The sequence below is a fragment of the Gopherus evgoodei genome, chromosome 3 (genome assembly GCF_007399415.2).
Source record: "Gopherus evgoodei ecotype Sinaloan lineage chromosome 3, rGopEvg1_v1.p, whole genome shotgun sequence".
Lineage (NCBI taxonomy): Eukaryota > Metazoa > Chordata > Testudines > Testudinidae > Gopherus > Gopherus evgoodei.
This window is the reverse complement of record NC_044324.1, coordinates 34,959,377-34,987,103: the sequence shown is the minus strand read 5'-3', so window position 1 is coordinate 34,987,103 and position 27,727 is coordinate 34,959,377. Positions and strand designations below refer to the sequence as shown.

The 27,727-nt window shown below is 40.1% G+C and overlaps 1 protein-coding gene across 2 annotated transcripts in view; it reads left to right on the top strand.

Moving 5' to 3' along the window:
* DDX1 (DEAD-box helicase 1) overlaps positions 1–24,216 on the top strand; it is a 37,927-nt gene extending 13,711 nt beyond the window's left edge. For both annotated transcript variants that reach the window (XM_030555398.1, XM_030555397.1), the window contains exons 10-26: positions 819–891; positions 983–1,059; positions 3,765–3,879; positions 4,523–4,661; positions 6,069–6,129; positions 8,831–8,929; positions 9,990–10,079; positions 11,288–11,476; positions 17,380–17,431; positions 18,660–18,806; positions 18,918–19,009; positions 19,736–19,808; positions 20,389–20,461; positions 20,546–20,588; positions 20,832–20,927; positions 23,087–23,207; positions 23,870–24,216. In XM_030555398.1, coding sequence (XP_030411258.1) covers positions 819–891; positions 983–1,059; positions 3,765–3,879; positions 4,523–4,661; positions 6,069–6,129; positions 8,831–8,929; positions 9,990–10,079; positions 11,288–11,476; positions 17,380–17,431; positions 18,660–18,806; positions 18,918–19,009; positions 19,736–19,808; positions 20,389–20,461; positions 20,546–20,588; positions 20,832–20,927; positions 23,087–23,207; positions 23,870–24,000 — 1,671 coding nt within the window. In that variant the 3' untranslated portion in view covers positions 24,001–24,216. The remainder of the gene's footprint in view (positions 1–818; positions 892–982; positions 1,060–3,764; positions 3,880–4,522; positions 4,662–6,068; positions 6,130–8,830; positions 8,930–9,989; positions 10,080–11,287; positions 11,477–17,379; positions 17,432–18,659; positions 18,807–18,917; positions 19,010–19,735; positions 19,809–20,388; positions 20,462–20,545; positions 20,589–20,831; positions 20,928–23,086; positions 23,208–23,869) is intronic.
* The last annotated feature ends 3,511 nt before the right edge of the window (positions 24,217–27,727 follow it).

Here is a 27,727-nt window from a genome sequence, read left to right as displayed (position 1 = left end):
TCCTTACCACCTTGCTTCACTTACTGCACCTTTTTTGTCACACTATACCAATACAATGAGGTCAGTCAGACCTAAACCTTTTACATCTTAGCTGTTCAGTTGAGAATTTTTTTAGTTTCCTATTAACTAGTCTTTCCTCTTTCCTGTTTCTGTTCAAACCTTTTTGAAATTGTAGTTAACTTCAGAAGCTTACATGCTTATCTAAATTCCTGATTCAATTTATATGAATCCAAGTACCTCAGCAGAAACCCAATTTTAATAATTATCTTTGATATTATCGGTGAACTGTCCAAAGCTTATGCATTGCAGCTTGTGCAGCTGTTTAAAAAAATATTTCTGATTACTAAAATTGAAGTACTTTATGTAGCACCTCTTCAAATCACCCTTGGGTTATTATAAACATCTTTCAAAAATATTAAGTGCAATCTCTCTCGTGTCTGTATAAGTTGGCATGTACATAGGCTTGCATGTTTGTCATAAACTGAGATTGCTTGTCTAATCCATATTTAGTGCACTTCCACTCAGACTTAAAACCAAAAAAACATTTTGGATTAGAGTCATGAACAAACTAATTATGTGAAATCAAACTTTCTTGTAATAAGATGCCAGTTTCATCTGTTTAAACACACTTGTTTATAGGACAAGTGTGTGCTGCTCAGAGAAGAGGTGTGGGTGGTGGTGGTGGTTTTTTGTTTTTAAATCAAATTTAAAATTGTATCTGCTTTTGAAGCTATTTGGGTCAAACTATGAAGATTAATTTTTTTTTAATACAACTACTCTAAATCAGTTTTCTGTTCTCAATCTGTCTTCCATTGTAGGAATTCACTATGCATGATACAGTTGGATGCTATTTGGATATAGACAAAGGGCAAATCAGGTTCTCTAAAAATGGTAAGCTGTGATTTAATTTTTTTTCCTCTCTCCTTTTGACAATCTAACTGAACATTTCACCCTAATTGTGTTGCATATATTATGTTCTCAGGGAAAGACCTTGGCATTGCATTTGAAATCCCACCGCATATAAAGAGCCAAGCACTCTTTGCAGCCTGTGTTCTGAAGGTAACTTATCAACCTGTCAAATATATATATCTCAAATTATAAGAGATTCTTCTTCATTATGAAGTAGGATCCTAGTCCCTGGGTTTTCCCTTCCACAGGGACCCCATCTATTTCAGTCACCTTCCTAATGTCATCGTACCTTGGGTTTTCAGCCTGGTCCTGTCCAAAATTTCCTCTCCTGGGGCTAATCTGCTCAAGATCTAGGGGCCCAGTCTCTTGCCTCTACTAGTTCAGAAGCGTTAGGGTCGGGGTCAGACTCAGGTGCTTCTCCATCCTGGATGGCCTCCTTTTCAGCTGCTCGGGTCCTCCTACCTACAGGAACAACCCTCTGGCTTTGAGTCAGTATTCAGGTTCCCAAGGACTTAACTGCCTTCCTTTCCCTTTTCGACTTTCTACTGTGTCTGGGAATGGAAAATAAATCTGGGGATATTTCAGAGAAGACTAGGGGTTGACAGTCTACTGTGGATGCCTCACTAACTTCAGGGTTCCCCTCTTTCTCCAATCCTACTGGGAGTAAGTCTCCAAACCCTGGGAAGTCCCTCCCTATGAGCACCCAGTGTGGGAGTTTAGGGACTACACCTGCTGCTACCTGCGTAGTGTTCCCCTGAATCTCGCTTGATTATTTTTTTACTGGGATGATGGGGGGTAGTAACCAACTGTCCCATGGACACATGTTATCCCCATACGCTTAGCCCGCAGCAGCTGACTACACTTCACGAGCTTCCCAGAGACAAGCATGATAGCGCTTCCCAAATTAACCAGTGCTGTGGTCTCTAACCCATTTAGCTTTACTGGTCTGATGTACATATGTGGGGTTAGTGAGACCCCCACAAGGTGGATTAGGGAGCATGCGTCTGCCCAGTTCCCCAGGTTACGCTGTATAGGCTCCTCGGCATTGGGACACTGCAGCTATATGTCCCCACTCCCCGCAGGCATAACATCTGTATGGGTCCTTAGGCATTCTACGGTCTCTTGGTTTGGGCAGTCTGACATCACGATCCTCTTCTCCCTCAGTGCTCAGACTCTTTGTGGCTTTTGGTGGGCCTTCAGCCCCTCTTCTTCCACCTGTGGTCTCCTGGTTGCCCAGTCACCTGAGCTCTAGGGCTTGGTGCTGCTAGTTTAACCTGGGGTGCCTCTTCCTTAACTGGTCGGGTCAGCTCCCTCACTGTCCTTTGCCTCTCTACCAGTTCAACAACCTCCTCATAGGTGGCGGGTTCGTTCTGGCTTACCCAGGCATGAAGGTCTGGCTGTAGTCCCCTCATGTATCGGTCGATGACCAGAACCTCTAGTATCTCTTCTAGACTCTGGGACTCCGTTCGCAACCACTTTCGTTCGAGATGGATGAGGTCATACAATTGGGACCACGGGGTTTTGTATTCCTGGTACCTCCACTCATGATACCGCTGGGCCCGCACTGCAGTCATAACCCCAGATCTGGCCAGGATCTCTGCTTTCAGCTGGGGTTAGTCTGCTGCAGCCTCTTCAGGCAGATCATAGTAGGCCTTCTGGGCCTCCCCACACAGGAATGGGGCAAGGATGCCAGACCACTGATCTCAAGGCCAAGCCTCCCATAGGGCTGTCCTCTCAAATGCCAGAAGGAATGCCTCTACATCATCCTCCTGTGTCATTTTCTGCAGCCAATGGCTGGCCCATATGATCTGAGTCCCATTATGGCCACGGTTCAGTTCTGTAAGGGTCTTTACCTGGTTTACCAATTCCCGCAACATAGCTCAGTCTTGAGAAGCCTGGTCCATCAGCAGGCGATTAGTCTCTTGCCGCAGCTGCACTGCTTCCTGTTGGGTGGCTGCCTGGACACGGGTAACCTCCTGCTGGGCTGCCGTAGCTTGTATCAATGCCCGCACTAAGTCATCCATTGTGATGGGGGGGGAGGGGAGGGAGACCTCTTTCTTTTCTTTTTTTTTTTTAAAGTCACCCTTCTGCTGCTCTGTGCACACCAAATCCCACCTCTGATACCAGTTGTGACAAAGTTCCTCCTCTACCTTGGTGGGTCCTGCGCTTATTGGCAGATTTGCTCACCTCAGTGATCTTCCCCACAGTCTCTGTCAACTTCTCCTGTGTCTGATCAGGAGTGGGAAGGTTTGGGGGGGAACCCGGGCCTGCTCTCTACTCTGGGTTCCAGCCCAGGGCCCTGTGGATTGCAGCTGTCTATAGTGCCTCCTGTAACAGCTGCATGACAGCTACAACTCCCTGGGCTACTTCCCCATGGCCTCCTCCAAACACCTTCTTTATCCTCACCACGGAACCTTCCTCCTGGTGTCTGATAACGCTTGTTCTCCTTAGTCCTCCAGCAGCACACTCTCTCACTCTGAGCTCCTTGCACCTTTTGCTCCCAGCTCCTCCTCACTTGACTGGAGTGAGCTTCTTTTTAAACCCAGGTGCCCTGATTAGCCTGCCTTGATTGATTAGAACACCTGCAGCCAGCCTGTCTGCCTTAATTGGTTCTAGCAGGTTCCTAATTACTCTAGTGCAGCCTCTGCTCTGGTCACTTGGGGAACAGAAAACTACTCATCCAGTGACCAGTATATTTACCCTCTACCAGACTCCTGTACTCTATTGGTTTGGATCTGTCAGTTACTATAAGCTTATGGCTGATTTCCACGGAAATTTTTTATGGAAGTGTTAATAAAGACAGTAGATACCTAGAATTAATGTCTGAAATGTTTTGTGAAACTTATTTATTTCAGAATGCTGAATTGAAATTCAATTTTGGTGAAGAAGACTTTAAGTTTCCACCAAAGGATGGATTTATTGCTCTTTGCAAGGCTCCTGATGGAAATGTTCTGAAATCACAGCACACAGGTCTGTTTTTTTGGGGGGAGATAGTTTGGAGACTAAATAAATGGGATTTTTCAGAAGGGCTTTGAATTGACCTAATTGTGTCAATTAAAGACACTTGATGCTTGACCATTGACTTCAGTTGGAGCAGAATTAGGTTAACATGGAGCACTTCTGCAAATCTCATCCAAGTCTTAACTCTGTGTAGTCTAATACTTAATGTGAAGTTGGCATTTTTAGCTATTTAGTCTATGCATATCCAACTCCTAATGTATGGGAATTCAACTTTACTTATAAAAGGACACCCACTTCAAGAATTAGCAATTTTCCATTAAAGGACGAGCAGTGAATGGCTCATATTGTGTGAGTAATATGAACATTTGTCTTGGCTTGATTTGTTTTTGAGTGGGCAATTACACTTTTTTCAGTTCAAAATGTAAAACTGGAGGTGAACTCTACTAGTTGCAAATGAGTAAAGTTGTTGGCCATAGCAATGATTTTTGTTTAAATGGAGTAGATAAGTCCTTTAAAAGGTGCATTCTCAAGGGTGGTTTGTTTGTGTTTTTTTTTTTTTTTTAACTGAGGAGGTCTGGAAAATTATTTCTAACAATCAATTTAAAGATGTGAAATTTAACTTTCTCTCAACTGCAAATGTTGTCTTCTCTAGGAAGTGCACAAGTGGCTCAAACAAAGAACCTTCCTAATGCTCCAAAAGCATTAATTGTGGAACCATCCAGAGAGTTAGCAGAACAAACTTTGAACAACGTAAAACAATTCAAAAAATACGTTGATAATCCTAAATTAAGGTAACATCTCTTCTAATATTATCTGCAATCCAGGTAACAGTCCAGTTACCTTTGGTCTGTGTGGATGATGTCATAGGTTATATGCTTTCAGGGTCAGCCTTAAGATTCATGTGCCCTCAAGATGAAGCAGATGGAGACACGGCAGATTGTAGAGAAGAAATTAGGGTGATAGTTGCAGCATCAAGGCTAGATCATCAAACAGTTGATATTTGTTTAGGCCATCTCTACCTGATGTGTGTGTTTTTTTTGGGGGTTGACCTCAGGTTGCCAAATGTATATCTAAAGCTCCCTTAAGTTTGGAAAATGGAAGAAAGAAAATAAGTAATCGCGGTATCATAGAACTTTAGGGCTAGGCAGGACCCAGTATACCTAGAGACCATCACTGAGAGCTGTGTTCGTACTTTTTCTCACTGCAGACTAAAGCAAAGTAGGCATTAAGTACTTCAGCCTTCTTAATGCCATCACTAGCTCTCCTTGTTTTGCTTTCTCAGGCTATTACAGTGCCATTACAAATGAACTAGTACAATAGACCTGTTCCTCTTGTTCCAGTGGGATCAGAGCAAAGTCTCTTGGTTTGTATGTGGATGCTCATTGTGCTGACGTTTGATGTGGTTTTAAATCGTTTTTTACCTACAAAATATTTTGATCAAATGAAGAAACCTTAGAAATCAAGACTACAATTCAGTTCCCTTTTTTTAAAAGTAGAGCTATAAGATTTGTTTAGTGTGTATAGCTCACTGCATTCATAATGATGCATTTATTTCCTAACTTCTGAGAACATAGTTTAACATGCTATAAGAAGTTATATAGTGTACGTTTAATCTTATACATCTCTTTTGAAGGGATCGGAATACTTAGTGCATTTGTCACTCTCTTGTAATTTCACTTTTTTTTTTCCAAACATTTTTGCCACTGTTTGAAACTCATGCTCCTGGAATTCAACAAAATGATTCACATTCTGGTCTTAAATATGTGCATATGTATTGTAGGCCACAATTTTGTCCAGTGCTGCTATTTTTCTTGATGCTTAGTTTAAAACAAGTTAGTGTGTTTTTGTTTTTGAACAATCAATCTCTTTAAACGTATGCAGTGTTATAGCTGTCTTAGTCCCAGGATATTAGAGAGGCAAGGTAGGTAAGGTATTATCTTTTTATTGGACCAACTTCTGTTGGTAAGAGACAAGCTTTCAAGCTCAGACAGAGGTGAAAAAGAGCTCTGTAATCTCCTTAACCACAGTTCTCTAGCATGAGGTACATATAGATAATGATGTACAGAATACCAGGCCAGCTGGTTGATTACTCTGTTGTATATGCAAAGGACTACAGGCTGGAGAATAAGATGTGTCTATAACATACAAATATAAAATTTTCAAAAACTTTTGATTTCTTATTTTCTGTTCTATTTTAGGGAACTCCTAATTATTGGTGGTGTTGCAGCAAGAGATCAGCTTTCCATTCTGGAAAACGGTGTAAGTTTTGTGTTCTTATCACTAACTGAAAGTTTAAAGTTGTGGTGTTCCACAGCCCAAATTCCCTGACAGTGTTGCACTCCGTATAGCTTCTGTAAGTCTGATCAAATGAAATGAGTGGTATGTTGCCCAACTACTGTGGTATTCTAGTGTTTATTTCCCTTCAGACAGAGAAATTGATCAAATTAAGCCAGGTAAGGCAAATAGCTTTTAATTTTGTAGTAAGCCTGTTAACTTTGGTCATTCAGTTCTGAAACTTTTTTTTTTCCTCCCAAAACCTAAGAAAATGCATAGTTGGAGCTATGTACCCAATCTCTAAATGTGTACACGGCTTTTCAGGAATTGTGTTCTCTCTTGATTAGTTTGGAAACTGCATCTATTGTGTTTTCACAAAAAAAGATTCTAATTTGTCATTTCCTTCTCCTCCTCCAAAACAGGGGAAATAGGAAGGAGATGTGAGGAAGGTTTTCATTAGATAAGCTTGGCTGTCATGCTATTGTTTGTAATACCTATGTAGATCATGGTAAAGCTGGCTTACTGTAACACTAAATAATAGCTTTTTGCTTTGGGCATTGAGACACATGAGCCTGAAAACTTAGAGCCTTAATTAGGTGTCGAAACTAGAAGAACTAAACTTGGTGGGTTGGGGGAGAAATACAAACCTTTATGTTCTGCAAGAAAAGCTGGTGCATTGATCAGTAAGGTAATTCATAGACCAAGACAAAATCGTATCACCTCCAGCCACAATCCTGTCAGGTCTCCTAAGCTAAGTGGCATCCTTCTTGTCAGGGATACATTTAGGGAAAGTACAGATACTGAAGGAAATGATGATTTTCTTTCTGGATTGGATCAGAACCTGAGCCCCAGCATGGTGTTCAGTAGCACAATGTTTAAGGTACCATCTTTCAGATGAGTTGTAAAAACCAAGGTCCTAAGCACATACAGTAAATAACAGGCCTATATCATTGTCGTTATTGGTGTCCTAAAGATATTCTAATCTTTACTAACCTGTTTTATAGATTTAATGGAAACTGTCATTTTCATCTCTTCAAACGTAAGAGATGTACAAATTAGAATCCTCTTTCCGGTGCATACTAATAGATAGATGTCTAACATCTTGTTTACCTAAATGTTCCCTGCAGTCTATTATTCATTTTCAGTCTTAAGCTTTTGTTTAGTATGTCTGTGCTAACCTGCTACTGTTTGACCCCAGAAGTGACTGCAGTTCTTGATTTTGCAGGTGGGGGAACAAATCCCATATGTATCTGTAAAATGCATTAGAGTACATTTTGGCTTTGTGCCTAGAGATAAGTGTCATTCATTACTCCACCCTGTTTCATCCTCTGAACGCCATCCATCCTGCTCACTAAACAAGGCCAGGGTCCTGTGGAAAAAATAGTGTGTAATCATGTAATTATGCATTATATGATATAGTATTTACATACCAGGGGGGTAAATAAGGTTGCACAGGCAGCCTTAATGCTGGCTTTTCCTGGCATTTGGGTACTTGACTTTGCAACCTTTTATATTAATAGAAATTCCATTTTTTCAGGGTTTTTTTTATCCTGTGGGTTTTAAACAATGTGTTTGGATCCTTAGAGGTCACAGCAGACCTTCTCCACTTAAGCAAATGGAGGAACTGGTAGCAGAAGTAGACTGTTATCCTCTAATGTGGATCAGCCCCTAGAGGGGGATGCAATGTACATTTTATGAATGGGTTTCACAGGTATTTGCTGACAGAGGAGTATAGAGACTGAATATTCTTGGGTTCAATTTCAGGCTCTATAGGGGAGTGTGCTCTGTTGGCTATAGAGCATTCTGCCCTAGTGCTATCATCTGGCGCCCCATCCCCGCATATTACTCTCATCAGCATTCAAACAGGCGCTTTCTTCTCCTTTTCCTTGCTGCCTGTGCACTAGCATTGAGAGCACAATTGAGAGGTTTCCCTGTTTTCAATTCCTGTGCCCCAAATAGCCCCAACTAATGCAAGGAACAATTGTGAGGAAAGTCCTGCTTGGATGAAGTATGTTCAGCCACTCTATGTTCAGCTTTCCATGGATAGCATGGATACAGTATGTCTGGCTGGTGTCTATAGGAGCTTTTTGGTGTGTAGATGAATCTTCAGTGAAGTTAGCTGCCAAGTTCTAACAAGTCTCCACAAAACATGTGTTAACTAAGGTAGTGGTGGGGGGAGGTTCTAAGCGGGGTTTGGTTTTTGGCTTGGCCAAATTTTAGCTGTATATTTTTCAGAAGAATGGCAAAAATCACCTCACTGACCAGAAAGATGATTCTCCCCCCTCCCTTGCCCTTGCAAAATATCAAATTTCTGCGTCAATGGGTAGAGGATTTGGAGCTTCTCAATTAGATGACTAGAAGTTTGTGGTGCGGAGGGTGGGGGAAGAGGTTTTTAAATGTGGGCAGTACCACTTACTTTCATCAACCTTGTCTGAAACAGCTGAACCATTGTAGCTGAAATATTCCAAAGAGATTCAGTGTGAACCAGATAGTGGGAATGGCAAATTTCAGCTGATACTATTAAAGGTTGGCAAAGTTTTTTTTTATAAGCAACTGAAAACTAGGTCTTTTAGTGGGAAGAGTTGTGCTACCTTAATTGCGACACTTAGCTCTGCATGCAATTTCCTAAATTTAGTGTTAAATTTTGACTTGTAAATGTACTTTAAAACCCTTTTATATTTCATAGGTGGACATCGTTGTGGGAACCCCTGGAAGATTGGATGATTTGGTGTCCACTGGAAAGCTTAACTTATCTCAAGTTAGATTCCTGGTTCTTGATGAGGCTGTAAGTAAAGAAAATAACTAATATTGTTTGTAAGAACAAAACTTTGGCAATTTGATTCATTGTTAGAAGTTAGATGAAGTTTTCATTGCCCTAGAGTTAAAGCATTTATTTATTTAAATGCATTAGTTAACAGTTCAATATCCTTGTGTTTTCAGGGTTCGTTATCCTAGTTGGTGTTTTTTCTAAATGCAGCATGCTCAATTCCTCCACTTGCATTGCATCCAAGGTGTGGACTGAGCTAGTCGTCCCTCTGAAATAGGGAGACCATGAGTGGTCACAAGGCTTTCAAAAAACTTCACCTTTGGAAAAACTTAAATGGCTACTCTCAGAAAAAGTCATTTCACCTTGTAACAGAGGAATCTTGCATGGAAGTAGCCTCAAAGACAGCATTGTGAATGTACAAAGCCCTGGGGTAGAAGCTACTATCACAAGATTTGATGTCGTAATATAATGCCAAATACCAAAAAAGTACTATGGAAAAATACCTAATTTACTAACTTTGAAAATTACTACCTAGGCTGAGTTTATACAACTGCAGTCACAACCGTCGGACTTCTGACTTTAGTTCATCTTCTAAATTTAGCTTGGACACTAATTTTGGGTGGTTTTTGAGGTGGGTTTTTGGGTATTGATTAAAATAAACTAGTTTTTCCTACTTGTTGGCTTTTGTTTTCTTCCCCAAAACCTGATTATTTTAAATCAGCTTTTGGAATTGTGTGGGCTATTCCAAACTCCTGCTCTACTCAAAAAGCTACAATGGTGCTATTTCAGGTTTCCTAGCTCCATTTATTTAAGTAGATTAATCTTTAAAGTGCAGCAGCTGCTCTGGAGGGTTTGTTTTTGTCCACCCACTTTCATTTTATTCAGGATCCAGTTTAAATAAATTGGAGTTTTAGGATTTTTCCCTTTTTGGTAATGCTTTCCCAGCCAGACTAGTCCATCTAGCCAGATGAGATTTTTTTAAAAAGAGCATCAAAGTCTATATCCTAATATTTGTTTGTCGAATTGAGTAGATTAACAAAAGGTGGTATAGCGTGTTTTTTTTTGGTACCCAATGTAGGATGGACTCCTTCTCCAAGGTTATTCAGACTTCATAAACAGAATCCATGGTCAGATTCCTCAGATAACTTCAGATGGAAAAAGACTGCAGGTATAATGCTCTCTTTATTGTAATCAGCAATCATTTTTAACACGTTAAACTGTTATTCAACAGCTTGTATCAGTGTGATGCACTTTTTTTCTTTTATGGGGTAGTTAATACTTCACTTTCTCTTTTATTTCAGTGTTTTGTTCGCAAGTTGTTGGGCTGAACACAGGGGTAACTGGGTATAGCTTAATAGCCTGTGATATACTGGCCTACAACTCTCTTAATCTACCTTCCACCACAAGTGGTTACCTATTTGTTATATTTTTCTAACAATAGTTTTTATAGATGACTGTCTGCTAATTTAAAGGTATAACATGGGATTTTATTTAAAAAGTCAGCAATTTCCTGAAATTACTATTTCTCCTTCTTAGTGTTTACAGAAGATACTCTTGGGTTTAATCTGCTGGTCTTTCATGGCCTTCATTGTTGGGCTGAAATGTTTGTTTGGTTATCTTGAGTAATTTTAAGATGCTAGTTTTGAACTGAACCAAAATATGAAAAGCAAAACATATGTTTTTACATTATATTTATTTTTTAATATACTCTTACTAAAGGTCGGCTTTCTTTCGATTTGAAAAGAAAAGATTTGTAGGCTAGAAACTACCTAGAATGCCATCAAGAGCTGTGTACTTCCTCATTTTGAAAAAAGTGCATGATGACCACCACCACTAGAACTACAGTCTGCTACTTGGTTCTAAGTGTAACTCAAATTAGGAGTGTGATAAACAACTTTCATAATCTGCAATATTACTGTAGGCATTTTGATATGAAAATTATACTTGGAACAGATGCATGACAACCCTAAAGTCCACATTCAGAAATCTGTAAAATTGTGAAGTACCCATGTGATGAATATATCTGAGGAATTGTTTTATTTCATCTCTGCTCTGTGTTGCCTCTTTGTCAGCTGCCAATAATGCCACTCTCCTTGACCAAGAATGACTGACTGGCAGCTGATTTTAGAGAAGAATGGAGTAATTATTTGGCTTGGCCAGAAAGCTCTTCATATGGCTAGCTTCCATCAGTCTATAGTATCAGAAGTAGGGAGGCAAAAAATTTTCTGCATGACACCACACTACTGTCACCAACCTACAAGACCTTTCCAGACTTTATTCTCTCCACTTAAACTCTTGACCAGTAGGAGTCACCTGCTGTGATGTTTGTGGCTTTGGTAAAACTTCTTGCCCTAAAGTGTTTGTATTTTTCTTAAGGTTATTGTGTGTTCTGCAACTCTACATTCTTTTGATGTGAAGAAACTGTCTGAGAAGATCATGCATTTCCCCACTTGGGTTGACTTAAAAGGAGAGGATTCTGTCCCAGAAACTGTGCACCACGTTGTTGTTCCTGTGAATCCCAAAAATGACAAACTATGGGAAAGGCTTGGCAAGAATCATATCAGGGTAAGTGGTTTGTAATTACCTATTAGACCACAGTCGATGTAACTTAATTTTAAAAAAAAAAACAAAACCACTTTTGCTTTCAGGTTACACAGTGACTTAAACTGCTAGAACCTGAACTTAACCATATGGGACCAACTGCCACTGTAGCTTGTTGAAATGGCTGCATGTATCTGAGTATAGAATTTGGCATATTGATTGTAGTATGAAGTCATGTTGTCAACATAATATTATAGATCTAATAAAACTCCAATTCTGCAAGACTCTTGCAGTCAAAGTGCCTGACTCAAATAGAAATCTGAATGAGAGACCCGATTGCCAGAAAACTTTAATGCGTTTGAATTGCAGAGGACAGCATTATACCTGGATATTTTTTTGCTGTAGTGTTCCATAGTCCCAGACATGTGGCCTATATTATCTTTCATCTGTGACTGGTCAGAAGTCTGTAAATAAGCCTTTCTAATGTAGATCTTGCTGTGGTGGTCTGTGCCCTTATTGAGTTCAACTACCCTAATGGGCTTTACAAATGAAGATTGGCAACTGCAATGTCAGTTTTGGCTGATTAATTCCAGGCCTTTGTTTCAGATGGACCAGTTTTGGCTGGCTAAATTAAGCTTATAGATTTTTTTCTTTAATTTCTTGCTCTTTAAACCTATTCATTTGATGGAATTTTAATAGTTAAGACTTACATTTCACATAAGGACAGGGATGTAGTCCTGAATGGGCAATCACCAGAACACTTCTGACATGACCTTACACGCATGCTGTATGGAGGTTGACATTTTGCTCTACCGAATGACATCCTCCATGCAGGACTGTGTGTGTCTGTGTGAGAGAAATCACGCTATGGAGGCTGCCATTTCAAGAACAAAATTACATCCCTCATGCAGCAAAAATGCTAGCATGCCATTCTGGGCAATCCAGCCCCACTGCAGCACAGAATTAGGAGTAGGTTTCTCTTCTGTGAGATGTGGACAACTGACCTTATTCCTTGCTACCCTAAACAAAATAATTAGAGGCAGTGATCACTCTGATCTTATAGCCTCAGAACAGGAGCCAAGGAACTCTCTATTTTCCAGCTCCACCACGCGAAGTTCTTGGTAGCTTCTGTGTGTCTAGTCTGCCCTCCAACTGAGGGCTTTAACTGGGGAGCTTGCACTTTCTTAGATCTACTGGCATTTATTTGTGCTTGATGAGGCAAACCTGCTCTGAGGAGGCCTCATGTTTCTTTGGCAAGAGAGCAGATATCTTCCTTGACATTTACCTTCAGGTACCTTTATACTTCACAATGCCTCTGCCTGCAGTTATTGGCTAATCTGGGGAAAGGTAAACTATATTTTTCTTGCCCAGGGCTGGATTTCAAGTTTCATAAAAACTCATTTTCCCTGATAAACATCTCACTATCCTTAAACCCCACAAGGAGGATGGATAAACCCCAGCATTTCCAGCCAGAGACAAATTTTGCTCTTTGCAAAACCATTTCAAGATGAGATGGAGAAGCCAGGCTGGTATAGCAAACTTGCTTGCAGTGTTTGAATTAAGATATCTGATGAGAACTTATCTTTATTGAGTTGAGGGTAAAGTATTTAGTTATTTAAAAACTCACTGAGATTTTAGATCATTCTGTAGTCAAAATATGGATATAGAATGTGGTAGATCTTAAACTAACCACCGGAGGGAGTCCATGCATTTGTCAGTGTAGCTGAAACTTGCTTTTAAACGTAATTCCCTAAATTTACATAGTTTTTTCCTCAACTTCTTGTTTGGCTTTTTCAGGAAAAAATCATTTTAGAAAACAAGGATTTTTCCCTCTTGTCCACATACTTCTCCATAACTAGCATACTTTTTTGAATACGTTTATACAAACCCCATGTTAGAGCGTGAAGGAATAAGCCCCCTCACTTCCCTGGTCCTTTGGGTATTGTTGCTCTTTGTTCATGCAAGAAGTCTGTGAAGGTGCAAACAATTCAATGTTTATTGGGGTGAACTTCTAGAAAGCATGATTCCCGTTTCCTTCCTCAGTGTCCTCTTCCCAGCTCTGACACCACAGAGCTTTGCCTATGTCCCTGTTCCCATTCCATGTTCCCATTTCCCACCTTAGCAAAACATGATTCCTATTTCCCCCCACCACCACTTTCTGCTTTACTATATAGTCTGCCATCATACTTTTCTGCTTAGCTGTACTTTAACCAATCGTTCTTCTGATATTTAATTAACCAATCCTAACATATTGTAACATGTTTATCTAACCAATTACATCGCACCACCTTCATTGGTTTACATCCAGCAAAATTAATTATACAGCAGACAGAAACAATCTCAGAGCCAGAGACCATGCAAGTAATAGCAAAGTGGAAACTATAATCATAAAACAATATAGAAGTGAGGATTTCACAACTACATCTATAAAGACATAAGGGTTTCCCAGCTGTATCTATTGATGAGTTCTTACCAAACAGAAAACTATCAAACTAAAATTTTTCCCTTTTACATCTTCTAGGCTCTTCCCTTTATCTGGAGGTGATCGGATCACATTTTTAACAGCCCAATACTGTCTTTTTTCACTTTGACTGAGGATGTGACCGTTCGCTTCCCAGCTTATGGCTGCCCCTGCTGTTTATCCAAAGGCCTTAGCCTAAGAACAAGGCCTTAGACTATCATAGTGAGAGAAGGCCTATAAACAGGCAGACTGTGATTTATTTTATTTATTTATTTTATTCTTGTTTTGTACCTCTATAACTAGCTTAGTGATAAGAATACACCTAAATTCTTAAAGTATAGGCCTTTGCAGACAGGCCTGAATATCTATATCCTAACACTCCATAAAAATAAATACTTGGCAATGGTAAATATAAACTTTCCTATTGCTCTTGTGTAGCTGGTCATGGTGGGGTTGGTTTGTTTTTTTTCTACCTTGGCTAGAATTAATGTGACTCTCTTAGCCCATGAGTTTATTTCGAACTTAGCAGTGTTAAACCGAATTAACCCTGCACCCGTTCACACAACGAACCTCTTTACTTAGATGTAAAGGGCTCTTAATATCGATATCTGTACTCCCTGACGAGGGGAGTAACGCTGAAATTGGTATTGCCATTTCAAATTAGGGTTAGTGTGGCCGCAGTTTGACGGTATTGGCCTCTGGAAGCTATCCCACAGTGCACCATTGTGACCGCTCTGGACCGCAATCTGAACTCTGATGCATTGGCCAGGTAGACAGGAAAAGCCCAGCAAACTTTTTTGAATTTCATTTGCTGTTTCCCCAGCGTGGAGTGCTGATCAGTGCAGGTGACCATGCACTCCCAGAATCGAAAAAGAGCTCCAGCATGGACCCCCGTACGGGAGATACTGAATCTGATCTCTGTATGGGGAAAGGAATCTGTTCTAGCAGAACTCTGCTCCGATAGATGAAATGCCAAAACATTTGAAAAAATCTCCAAGGCTGTGATGGACAGAGGCCACAACAGGGACTCAACACAGTGCTGCGTAAAACTTAAGGAGCCGAGATAAGCATACCAAAGAGCCAAAGAATGAAATGGACGCTCACTGAGGGAGGGATGACTGTAGCTATCCCACAGTTTCCACACTCTCCGAAAACCATTTGAATTCTGGGCTGAGCTCCCAAAGCCTGAAGGGTCAAAAACATTGTTGTGAGGGGTTCAGGGTATATCGTTGTTGTTGTCGTCGTCCATCGTGTCCCATCCCCTCCTCACCCCTAGCAAAGGGGAAAAATCCTTTCTTGCCTTTTTTCAGTGTCACTGTATGCCTACTGGATACCGCTGGCAGATGCGGTGCTGCAGCGCTACACAGCAGCATCCCCTTCCCTTCCCTTCCCTTTCCCTTCCCTTGCAGACGGTACAGTAGAACTGATATCCATCGTCATCCTGTGAGTGCTCCTGGCTGGCCTCGGTGAAGTCGGCCAGGGGTGCCTGGGCAAAAATGGGAATGACTCCCAGGTCATTCTCTTCTTTAAGCTTTGTCTAATGGAGATTCACTCCTGCCTTGAATATCCTAGCAGCTGGAGGCTGCCCTCCCCTCCTCACTTTGATCTCTGCTTGCAGAGGCAGTAAAGTCAGTGTCATTCATGCATTCTTTATTACTTCATCACACAAATGGGGGGATAACTGCCACAGTAGTCCAGGAGGGAAGCAATGGGTGGCGTTGCAGGGGCACCCCCTAGAGTAGCATGCAGCTCATCATTTCTGCGGGATGTCTGGGGCTCTGACCTAGAGAGGCAGTTGGGCTCTCTGGTTCTTTAGTAGGCTTGCCTGATATTCTAGGCAGGACTGACTCTCCATTAGACAAAACTTAAAGAAGGGAATGATCTGGGAAGTCATTCCTATTTTTGTTCATGCACTGTCGACCGACCTCACCGAGGCTGGCCAGGAGCACCCATGACAGCAGCAGACGGTACAGTGTGGCCGGAAAGCGTCATTGTCACCTTGCAAGGCAGCAGACAGTACAGTAGGGCTGGTAACCGTCTCTGCTAACTTGCAAAGGCAAGGGGATGCTGCTTTGTAGTGCTGCAGTACCGTGTCTGTTAGCAACATCCAGTAGACATACGGTGACGGTGGGGAAAAAAGGCTGAATGGGCTCCATGGTTGCCATGCTATGGCGTCTGCCCAGACAATCCAGGGAAAAGGACACGAAATGATTTTCTGCCGTTGCTTTCACAAAGGGAGGATTGACTGACGACAATTACCTATAACCACCCGTGACAAATTTTTGGCCCCATCAGGCATTGGGATCTTAACCCAGAATTCCAGTAGGCGGGGGAGATTGCGGGAACTATGGGATAGCTAGTCACAGTGCAACACTCCAGAAGTCGACGCACACCACCAAATTAATGTGCTTAGTGTGGCCGTGTGCACTCGACTATATACAATCTGTTTCCAAATATCGGTTTCTGTAAAATCAGAATAATCCCGTAGCGTAGGCATACCCTTAGTACTCAGCTTTCAGGAGAGTTGCTTTAGTAACTAGCTTACCTGTCTACTTACTACTGCCTTCTATAATGGAGTATTTTCTCTTGATGGGCTTTGTTGTGGTTTAAAAATAAACACAGCTGTTTTTGACAATTAGGTTTCTTGTGGTTTTTGTTGACTTTGAATTTTACTCTCCCCCCCCCCCAGTACTTAATTACAAAAAAAGTATATCTTTAAATCCTGAATCAGCTAAATTTGTAACTCTCTTCCTCAAAATACTGTAGTTTCCCTTTCAGCAGTGTCAGAGAAGCAATGTAGGTTAGAGAAAGGAGCATGAAACTGAAAGTCAAGAGCATGCAAATTTTAATTCATGCAATGCAATTGATTTGCTCTGTGCTCTTGGACTAGGTAAACTGAAACATAGAGGTAAAGCAATATCTATAAAATAAGCATTGACTTTGAGAACTTGGAATGAAAAATTCGGTAGTGTGCATTACACACTTAAAAAAACAAAAACACTAAATTTCCCGAAATTCAAACTACTTTTGGCCTAGAGATAGGAAAATTCCGCTGAAAACTCAGTGGAAAAAAATTCACTTCAGATTAAGTTGATAGCAGTTAAGGTTGCCAGTTTTGGTTGAATATATTCCTGGAGGTTTCATCACGTGACATAATCTTTAATGAAAGATTGATCTTTATTTCCTGGAGATTCCAGCACAATCCTGGAGAGTTGGCAACTCTAATAGCAATACTCCCATTGATTCTGTTGGGACAAGAACTTCACCTTTGGTGCTTGCTAATATTAGATAAGGCTTTGGAGCAATGGTTGTCTTAATGTGGCATAGAACGCTAAGTAGATTGTTGGTGCTTAATAAATTTAAATGCAAATAGCAAACTATTGATGAGATTGATGCTACTTTTGCATACTATCGTAGTTATGAAGGCACTGCTATAATTAACGTATTTTTTTTTTCCCCTTTCTAGACTGATGAGGTACATGCAAAAGATAATACAAGGCCTGGTGTTAACAGTCCAGGTAATTGAACTTACCCTGCGGTCTTAAAATCATTTGGTATCCGAGCAGTGGCTTTTGAAATAAAATAAAATAGTATTCTTTAGAACAGGGGAGGGCAAACTATGGTCCATGGGCCGAATCTGGCCGGTCAGGGCTTTCAATCCAGCCTGCAGGATTGCCAGTCCCATGGTGCAGTAGGGCTAAGGCAGGCTTCTTGCCTGCCATGGCCCCGCGCCACTCCCAGATACGGTCGGCACCACATCCCTGCAGCCCCTGGGGAAGGGGGGGGGGCAGAGGGCTCCCCTGCAGTTCCAGTTGGCCAGGAATGGGGAACTGCAGCCAGTGTGAGCTTTGGGGATAATACCCGCAGGCGAGGGCAGCGTGCAGCAGAGCTGCCTGTCCCACCCCACCCACAAGAGCCATTGCCAGACATGCTGGCCACTTCCAGGAGTAGTGCAGGGCAAGGGCAGCCAAGAAGCCTGCCTTAGCCCCACTGCGCACTCCTGCTACCTCAGAGCCACTCAAAGTAAGTGGCACTGGGCCACACCCCACATCCAACCCCCTGCCCTTAACCTCTTGATGCCCTACCCTGAGCCCCCTGCTGAACCCCTCCTGCACTCCAAACCCCTACCCCTGAGCCCCTTCCTGCTCACTGTACCACCTCCCACACCCCGCACTCCCTCCTGCTCCCCAACCCCCTGCCCCAGCCCTAAATTCATGGCCCTGCATACAGTTTCTCCACCCAGATGTGGCCCTTGGGCCAGAAAGTTTGCCCATCCCTGCTTTAAAAGACATCATGAGGCAGAGTTGAGTTGCATTGAGAGAGAGGCCCTACAAAAAGGTATAGCATGTCTCAGTTCCTGGAGTCAAGTGATAGGTCATAGTCAAATGGGAAAAAAGCTTGTTTCTAGTCCTCAAGTTTGCAAAGAAAAGCTTGAAAATGGAATTTGATTATAACTGAGGCAGGGATTTCTGCCTGAGTCTGCAGACACCTTCTCTCAGCCACTTACTTCTCATGGGGAAGTTAATGTATTATTTTAACTCTTGCTGGGGGAAGAGAATTCTTCACCCTTTTTCTTTGGGAGAGGAGAATGTGAGTGCAGACTTGGCCTATTGCACCCACCATACTAATATACCTAGTTTTCATGATAAGTGTTCAAGCAGCCTTCAGAAAACTGTTTAGTAACAAATTTAGAAAATAGCATTTTTATAAATGCTTTGAGTGACAATCATCTCTTGTTATACTCAGAAATGTGGTCTGAAGCTATTAAAATACTAAAGGGAGAGTATGCTGTTCGAGCAATTAAGGAACACAAGATGGATCAAGCAATTATTTTCTGCAGAACTAAAATAGACTGTGATAACATGGAGCAGTACTTTATGCAACAAGGAGGAGGTAATATTTCTCATTGTAAACTTTTATTTAATCCATTTTATTGATTGGCTGTTTAGGTCTGAAATAGTCTTCCACTTTTGCTTGCTTTTTTTTTTTTTTTTTTTTTTTTAGGCCCAGATAGGAAAGGACATCAGTTCTCATGTGTCTGTCTGCATGGTGACAGAAAACCTCATGAAAGAAAACAAAACTTGGAAAGATTTAAGGTAAAAATACAGGCTATGTTGTGGTGCTTCTTAGTCCCCAAACAAATCTGAACCAGGATGACTTGATGTGGAACTGCAGTATTCCCAAACCACTGCAATAAGGATGTTTATTTCATATGAGGATGTCTGTGATGCCAGAGGGCCTTGTAATATCTAGATTGAGAGAAAAGTACGCAAGTGTATCTGCTATTTTGCCCAACTACTTCTCCAAACACTTCTCCATTTCATGCTACTCAGAGTTCTAGAGAGGAGTGAACAAGTCCTTCACAATGCAATATGGAATGTGGAAAGATTACTACTTTAGTAGCCTACCTACTTACCTGAAGTTGTAAGGAAATAGTTTGCTCTTGTGGCCATGGGATAGGGCTCGTAATATCATATGTGGTGTCTTATTAATAACATAAGCCATGCTTTAACGTGTATGGCCAGTCTTCCAATTTTAGGAGCATCCACATTAAAATAGCTCATCAAGCCAGAGGCCCAGGATGTAATTATTCACTATTGTCTAAACCCTGTGACATGTTCTTCGTGTAATTAGAAGCTATACACAAGCAATTACACTAAGACCAATTTTTTTTAAAGGAACCAAACTGTAGGCTAAACAAGTAACCCAGCTTTCAAAGGATACTACTCTATTTAAAGGCCCTTGCAGTGAGTGTGAGGTGGGGGGGGGGGGTGTTTTTAAAAGCTGTAGTGGGTTTAACTATGAATTCAATTTTTCCTTAGAAAGGAGATGTCAGATTCTTGATCTGCACCGATGTAGCTGCTAGAGGAATTGATATTCATGGTGTTCCTTATGGTAAGAAGTCTAAATCTGATTAACACATGAATTTTACCTATGGAACTCCTGTAAGGATTTGCTTAAGTATGTGAATATACAAACTAGTTAAACCAAATATATAATAACCACACTAAGAGAACATTAAGGTTTCAAAATGAAGCACTCAAATATTAGAAAGTTCACAGGCAATCTTAATTTGTCCATCTTGTATATGTATGTGTGACGTTGCAGTCTTTAACTATATGATCACTTATTTTTCAGGGGGGGGGACCCCAGAGAAGTCTTATACTGTGAGGTGTTGAGCAACCTTTAACTATAGGTTTTTCCACCTGAGCTGGCTACAATTTGGGGGGGTTGAAACAAGAATTTTAAAAAAAAAATCTTTTATTAAAGCTAACTTGTCCTGTCAACTGGTTTTTGTTACTCTGTAAAACTGTGTTGCATATGCATGAAAAAGGGATTACAGCAGAGTTTAGGTAGAATAAGTTAACAGTATGTATGGTTACTATAAGTAGTTAGTACAACCTGGATTGTATGCTCCTGCTATGAATTGTCATACTCCTGTATGTGGTAACGTCCACCTTTTTTATTAACGCAGTTATCAATGTCACGCTTCCTGATGAAAAGCAAAACTATGTTCATCGAATTGGGAGAGTAGGCAGAGCCGAAAGGTATGTTGGAACCTTCATCAATCTTTTATGGGGTTTGTTTAAATGCCTCAAATGCACTTAAGTACTTTTTTTCAAACATTTCAGAATGGGTCTAGCGATTTCCCTCGTGGCAACAGAAAAAGAGAAGGTAATTCTAATCCAAAAGCAGAAGCACTGGGCAGAACAAAAGCTGTTTGAAGTTTATCATGGCTGATATCTAACTTTAATCTCTTGCTTTGGAAAACACCTGTTTGTGTACTGTACTTTGGTTTAGTGTGTCTGCATCTTTAACTGAGTATTGTAGTTCTTATACTAGATTTAACGAAAATAATATATGTGATTTTAAATTGTTTTTTGTTTGTGTGTGGCATATATTTCACTTCTTGTCTAGGTGTGGTATCATGTTTGTAGTAGCCGTGGAAAGGGTTGCTATAATACCAGGCTGAAAGAAGATGGAGGTTGCACTATATGGTACAATGAGATGCAGGTAATCTTTCATTGGTTTTTTGTTTTTTTTAATTCAAAAATATCATCTTTTTATTTAAAAGGAGTGAAAAAATAGCTGATACTTGTTTTTTCACGGATTGAGAGGAATTATAGTTTTAGTCTTGTTTAATTGAAGCATAAATCATGTTAGTTTCAAAATCCCATGGATGATGACTTTAAAAATAAGTCTTATTTAAAGTCAAAATTGTGGTGGTTGGGAATAATATATTTCATTTTAATCTACAAATTCTGAAATTCATTTTGATTATATTATCCTATTGATAAGTATCCAAGAACTTTTGTTTTTCCTTTTCTTCTGTCCTCTTAGTTTTGGCGCTGACTTACATCCAGTGTCTTCACAGATAAAATAACTGATTCCATTGTGCTAGGATATTGCTAGTGAATGTTTAATTACATCTTAACTGTCCTTTTTAAAAAGCAGAATGTCTCACTTTTATCATCTAGTCATATAGACTGATACGTTTGCATGTCCGTTTCAAGAATGTCATATCGCTTCATACAATAATTCCCAATCAGTTTTTGATAATTTAAAGTGCAGCTGATTATGTTGCTGTTGCACAGACTGATAAGAGAATCTTGTATTTTCATTTTCCATATCCAGAATAACATGCAGATTCTGAATGTATTTTACTACCTTCCTAACCACGTGCTGTGAACTGTTATAAAATGGGATTAAAAATTTGATATCATTCAATTCATTTCATTTACTGAGATGAAGTATCTCTTAAGACTATTTATATCTGTCATTCCTCTTAACTTGAGAATATCACTTTTTATATAAGTACAGATTTTTGAATGGGTTATATCCAGTATGAAATTGCTGGAAATTCATGGCAATTTACACTTGTGAAATATTAAATGCCTTGTATGTAATAAAATAAGCAGTTAGGTTCAGACCACAAGTTATTCTGTGTGGATCGGCCACATTCAAGTCAATAAGGAAGGGGTTCTCAGACTGGGCATCATGACCCCTTGGGGTTGGAAGGTGGTTACATGGGGGTTGCAAGCTGTCGGCTCCATGGGGCTGATAGCCCCAAGCTTCAATTAAATTACCTCCCCTCCCGTCCCCATTTTAATTTATATGGGGAGAGTCACACTCAGAGACTTACTGTGTGAAAGGGCTCATCAATAGAAAATCTCTGAAAACCACTGCAGTGGGGACACCATATGGATGTAGGGGGTCTGCCAATAGAGAGTTACTTGTAGTCTCAAAGGGGCCTTGATTATAACAGTTGTGGTTATTCTGTATCAAAAGGAGTGTCATATGTAAGACACAAGAGGTAGTAATTCCCCTTTCCTCACCATTGGTGGGGCCTCAGCTGAAGTACTGTGTCCACTCTTTGGGCACCACCCTTTAAGAAAGATGTAGACAAATTGGAGAGAGTTCAGAGAGCAACAAAAATAAAAAGTTTTTAAAAAACATGACCTGTGAGCAATGGTTGAAAGAATAGGCCATGTTTAAAAAACACGACTTGGGGGGCTGGGGGGAACAGAATCTTCAAATGCAAAAGTTGTTCTAAAGAGAACAGTGATCAGTTGTTCTCTGTGTCCACAGAGAGTAGAATAAGAACTAAAAAGCTTAGTTTGTAACTAAGGAAATTTAGGTTGATATTAAAACGGGGGGGATTGTTAAGGAATAGAACAGGTTACCTGGAATTCCTGCCATTGAAGGCTTTTAAGAATAGGTTAGACACAAACAGGATGTACTCGCCAACGCTTCCAGCAGCTCCCATTTAGCCTGGAGCGGCAAACCGCAGCCATGGGAGCTATGATCAGCTGAACCTGCAGACACGGCAGGTCAACAAACTGGCCCGGGGTGGGGAAAGCCCCTGGTGAACAAGTGGCAGAACAAGTTTGGGAACCACTGGTCTAGAGAGAGACTTAATCACAGAAGTGATTAAAATCACAGAAATGAAGGACTCGAAGGGAACTCAAGAGGTCATCTAGTCTAAGCTAGTATGCATATGCTTCTGAGACTTTATTCCTTTCAGGGCAACTCTGTTCTTGGATGTATGCCACTCCTGTTAGAACCACTGAACATAATCACTGGTTTAGAACAATATAATACTATTTTTGCTTCAGAAATGGAAGAATCTTTAAGACTGAATTGTGTTTTGTTTCGTTTTTTTTCTTTCTTAGTTGCTGGGTGAGATTGAAGAGCATCTGAACTGTACTATTTCCCAAGTTGAGCCAGACATAAAAGTACCAGTGGATGACTTCGATGGGAAAGTTACATATGGACAAAGAAGAGCTGCAGGCGGTAAGCAACTAACTGGTGTTCAGTAGTCTAGTTATGTTTCGTTCAGTCAATTAGCGGAAACATTGGAAAGAGTGACTTAACAATAAATTGACAAAATGGTCCGTTATCCTAAGACTTTTAATTTATGTAACCACTCTTTATGTAACCTTTTGGAATAGCCCATGTCACTAAACAAAGCATCCATGATTATTTTCACTCCACCCCCTATATGTGACTGTGATACATGGCAGGCCATCAAATGTAACGTCCTCCTGTGTGGATCCTGTGTTTTTTGGTTTTTTGTTTGTTTTTCAAAATATAAATTTATATAAAAATAAGGATGTGGTTTCTTTTCAGGCAGTTGCAAGCATGGCTATGTATTTATCTATCTATGGCCGGGAGCATGTGTTTAACCATAACCATAAATTCAGTTAAATAAACTGATCTTCTAAACTCTGATTTTATTAAAGGTGTTTTTATTGGTTTTTGTCTAGATAATTAATTTGTTTCTAGCTTAGTTGCAACAGATAATATTTACTGTGTGTGGTGAGGGCTGCAAGTTTGCCAGTAGCAAGTTAGTAAGGCTGGAATAGTTAACTTTCTGAACAATTGCAACTGAACATAAGTACTGCTGACAAGTTATTTCAAGCATGTCCTTTAGAGTGTGGTTCTTTTTTTGGCAGGTGGAACCTATAAAGGCCATGTGGATATTTTGGCACCTACAGTACAAGAGTTGGCTGCCCTTGAAAAGGAGGCTCAGACATCTTTCTTACATCTTGGCTACCTTCCTAACCAGCTGTTCAGAATGTTTTGAATGTGCCACGCTTTAGGCAAGACCTTGAATAATAAAATAAGCTCCACATTGAAAATACTATAATCTTGTGCTGCCTCTCGGCAGTAGTATTTACAATAACTCTTAAAAACAAGGCATTGTTTCTGCATGTCAAGGAACCCTGTTCAAGAATGTCGACGCCCATGTTTTAGCTGTCATAAATGTTGGCCTAATAAAAGAGAACTAATCTAAACTTGAGTTGTGTGTTTTGTTTTGTTTTTACATTTTCCCCCTCACCCTTGAGTGAGTTTTCAGAATCACTAGTTTTGTAGCATTTTCATTTACTAAAAATGCAAATATAACTTACTCAGTTGAGTGAGAATGTTTATGTATCTTTCTACTAAATAGTACCAGGACAAGTCATTTTATATTTTGTTGGGTTAAATTCAGTTTTCAATCACATAGTCAACCTTGACACAAACTTTTGTTCACTTGTGTTCTAGTTTTTTTAAAAAAACACAGGTATCTTTAATGCATACTATAACAAACAACTGTGACTTTTCACAAAGTACATTGTTTTAAAATGAACATTGTGGGGAAAAATCCATCAAGTTTAAGTATCTTACAAGTCAGAGCCTCTAATTTCTATCTACTAAAACATGGACTGTAGGTCCTCTCAAACTGTCCTACTTGCTTGAGTATTGCAGAACATTGAGTCTTCTGCAATTTAGCATATGTAATCTAGTTTGTTGGGGCAAGTCAATGAACACTGAATTCACTTGGCTAAATGGAAGTCCATGGGCCCAGGAGCCTGCAGCATTCATAAGCATTACAAGTGACCATCTTCATTCTGCAGACCTTATAAATGGTAATAATTTGAAGGCGCTAGTAGGGAGGCTTTTGAATAGCCCTCTGATATCCTTGTGGATATCCTCTTTATATCAGAGACGTAGCCGTGTTTGTTGCTTTTTACAGATCCAGACTAAGAGTCCTGTGGCACCTTATAGTCTAACAGATGTATTGGAGCATAATCTTTCATAGTTGAATACCCACTTTGTCAGATGCATGTAATGGAAATGTCCAGAGGCAGGTATAAGTATGCAGGCGAGAATCAGTCTGGAGATAATGAGGTTAGTTCTATCAGGGAGGGTGAGGCCCTCTTCTAGCAGTTGAGGTGTGAACACCAAGGGAGGAGAAACTGCTTTTTATAGTAGCTATAAATTGCATACGCACACATTTCAGGTAAAATCTGTCTAATGGCATTTCATTTAAAAGTTTAGATTTATTCCATTTTGTGGCTTCAGGTAAAAACCTTAAAGTTACTTTAAAATTATTTTCAGTGGCTTAACAAAGCAATTGCTGCTTTGACACTTGAAAATATCCAAAGCTACAGGAAGTATCTGATATTGTGTGAGTGTTGTTCCATTCCCCTGAATATCTTCTTCATTCTTGTGAGCAGAAAACCAATTTCCAGAATTGGAGTAGTGTGCCTGCTTGCCAGAATGGAGGAAATGGCTCAGTGTGCATTGGGATGAGAACCCAGCAGCCTAGGTTTCAAGTTGTCCCACAGAGAAATATGTAGTAGTTCAACATAAGAGACTATGTTGAGGGAGTGGGGCCGGGAGAGGGAAGAGAACTTGTTTTGTCAGTAACTTAAAACTGACTTTCAAAAAATGATGGAAAATTCATTAGAACTTGACACCATAACTGAATTGGGCAATGTCCTATGAGTTCTCTTTTTATCTTTGAAAATCTTTCTAGTGTTCTTGTACTTGATACAAGCAAAGGTGCAACAGGTCAGGCAGGCTTCTCACCAGTGTGTTTCCATGTGGCAATGGAAGTCCACCATGTGACTTCACATCAGAAAAGGTGGTAATGGTTCCCCTTCCTCATCCTCAGTATGACATACACAAAGCAGGTGCACTTAATTGAACAATGTTCTTTTCAGTAGTTCAAAAATTGTAGCTGTAAGTGAAATTTTCATTTTTGCAACACTAAAATCACTTCATACAAACACACAAGCATCAGAATCATTCAGTGGGTGGAGATTTTTTGTCAGTAAAATTGTTCCCTAAACATTCATCCAAGTGTAAAGCATATAAAAGAAATTTCTGAACAGAACTAGCAAAAATGTTCAGACCAGATGTCTCAAGCAAGACCCTTGTTCAGGCACCAAAATAAAATTGAGGCATTAAATATTCACAATTCTGAAGTCCAATCCTAGGACTGAAGATGGCTAAATAAAGCTTTAAGTACATAGTTTTTAGGCACTCAGGTTTGGAAAACATTGGCTTTCTTTTTCCAGTGTCAGCCTCTCTTACATTTAAGAGGCCCTTTTTTTTTTTTGTTTTTTTTTTTTGTTTTTGTTTTTTTTTTTTTTGGTAGTTTAAGTATGTACTCTTGAAGACTGCAACATGACTTAGTGAAGGATTCTTGACTATGCATTTTATTCTCTATTATAATCCTTCAGAACCTGGCTATGCTAAACAGAATGTAGGGCAAGGTGTAGGCATTTTATGTAGATCGTTGCTGGGGGCAGTTGTGTCTTGTTGAGGTGGTACACTGGCAAGGCTGTTTGTGCTCCCTATTACAAGGAATTAAACTGAATTGCTTGTATTAAATCAGGCTGCCGGCTACATCAGTGGCAGTTTATAATGTTACAGTAACTTTTACTGATCATCTATCTCAGACAAATAAGACCACCTTCTTAGTGAGTCCATAAAGCTGAGAGCTGAACTCAGCTAAGATGCTTAGATTTTTTTTTTAATCAAAGTAGCTTGCTCTATTGACAAATAAGAGCAGCTGGTTGTAGGTTAGGAGCCTTTGGAAATAGGCAAAGACTGATGCTGTATAGGCAAGCAACCCAAGCTACCTAGCCAAGGCCCCAATTAAGTGCACTTTTCAAATGGATTCTTTCTGAATCAGGCAGTATTGATTTTGCTTTTGCATCCATGGCTGAGAGATGATAAAGATGAGGCTTTGCCGCCAGTCTAAATCTGGAGCAGTTCTGTTGGTTTTAAGTGTAGTCACACCAGTGCAAACAAAGACAGAATATCTTGGAAACTCACATAGATTCATGTTATTTTCTATGTGAGCTGGGCATGAGAACACAGACACCAATGATAATATCCAAAATATTATTCATACTAGTATCCTGGTCATTAAATTGGCTGCCAAATTAATATTGAAGGCTGTGGGGCCGGGGAGTGTGTGTGTGTGTGTGTGTTTTGTTTTGTTTCTTTTCCCTAAGTTCATTGCTAAAAACAAAATCTATTGACTACCTCATGGTGGTGCTAATGTTTCATTGATGCCTAAGGGGCGCAGAATCTAAACTAGTCTGTTACTGCCACTTGGCGTCAATGTCTTTTTTCTTCCTTTTTTTTTTTTTTAAATGGTGAAATTGTTTCAAGCTAAATTTTTTTTAATCAAAGATATTGGATCTTCATGTATGGAGCTAAGCTTAGTGTTCACAATGAAGAAACTTTGCTTCATTAGCTGACTTGTTGCTGCAACAGGATTAAACATGCAATTTAAACTGTCAGTGTTTTTATGCACAACTAACTATATAAGCAGCCTGTACCTTGTTTTGGGTACAGTATGAATTCGTGCTGTAGACAGATCACCTGTACATGTCAAAACTGTGTATGTTCATTACTGTTCTCAGTAACTCTAGCAATCAGCCTGGAATGATAAATGTACAACCCTGTGTAAGTAGCTCTGTTGCTAAATGTCTTTAAATTTCAGCGCTTTGAATGAAGAGGGGTAATGA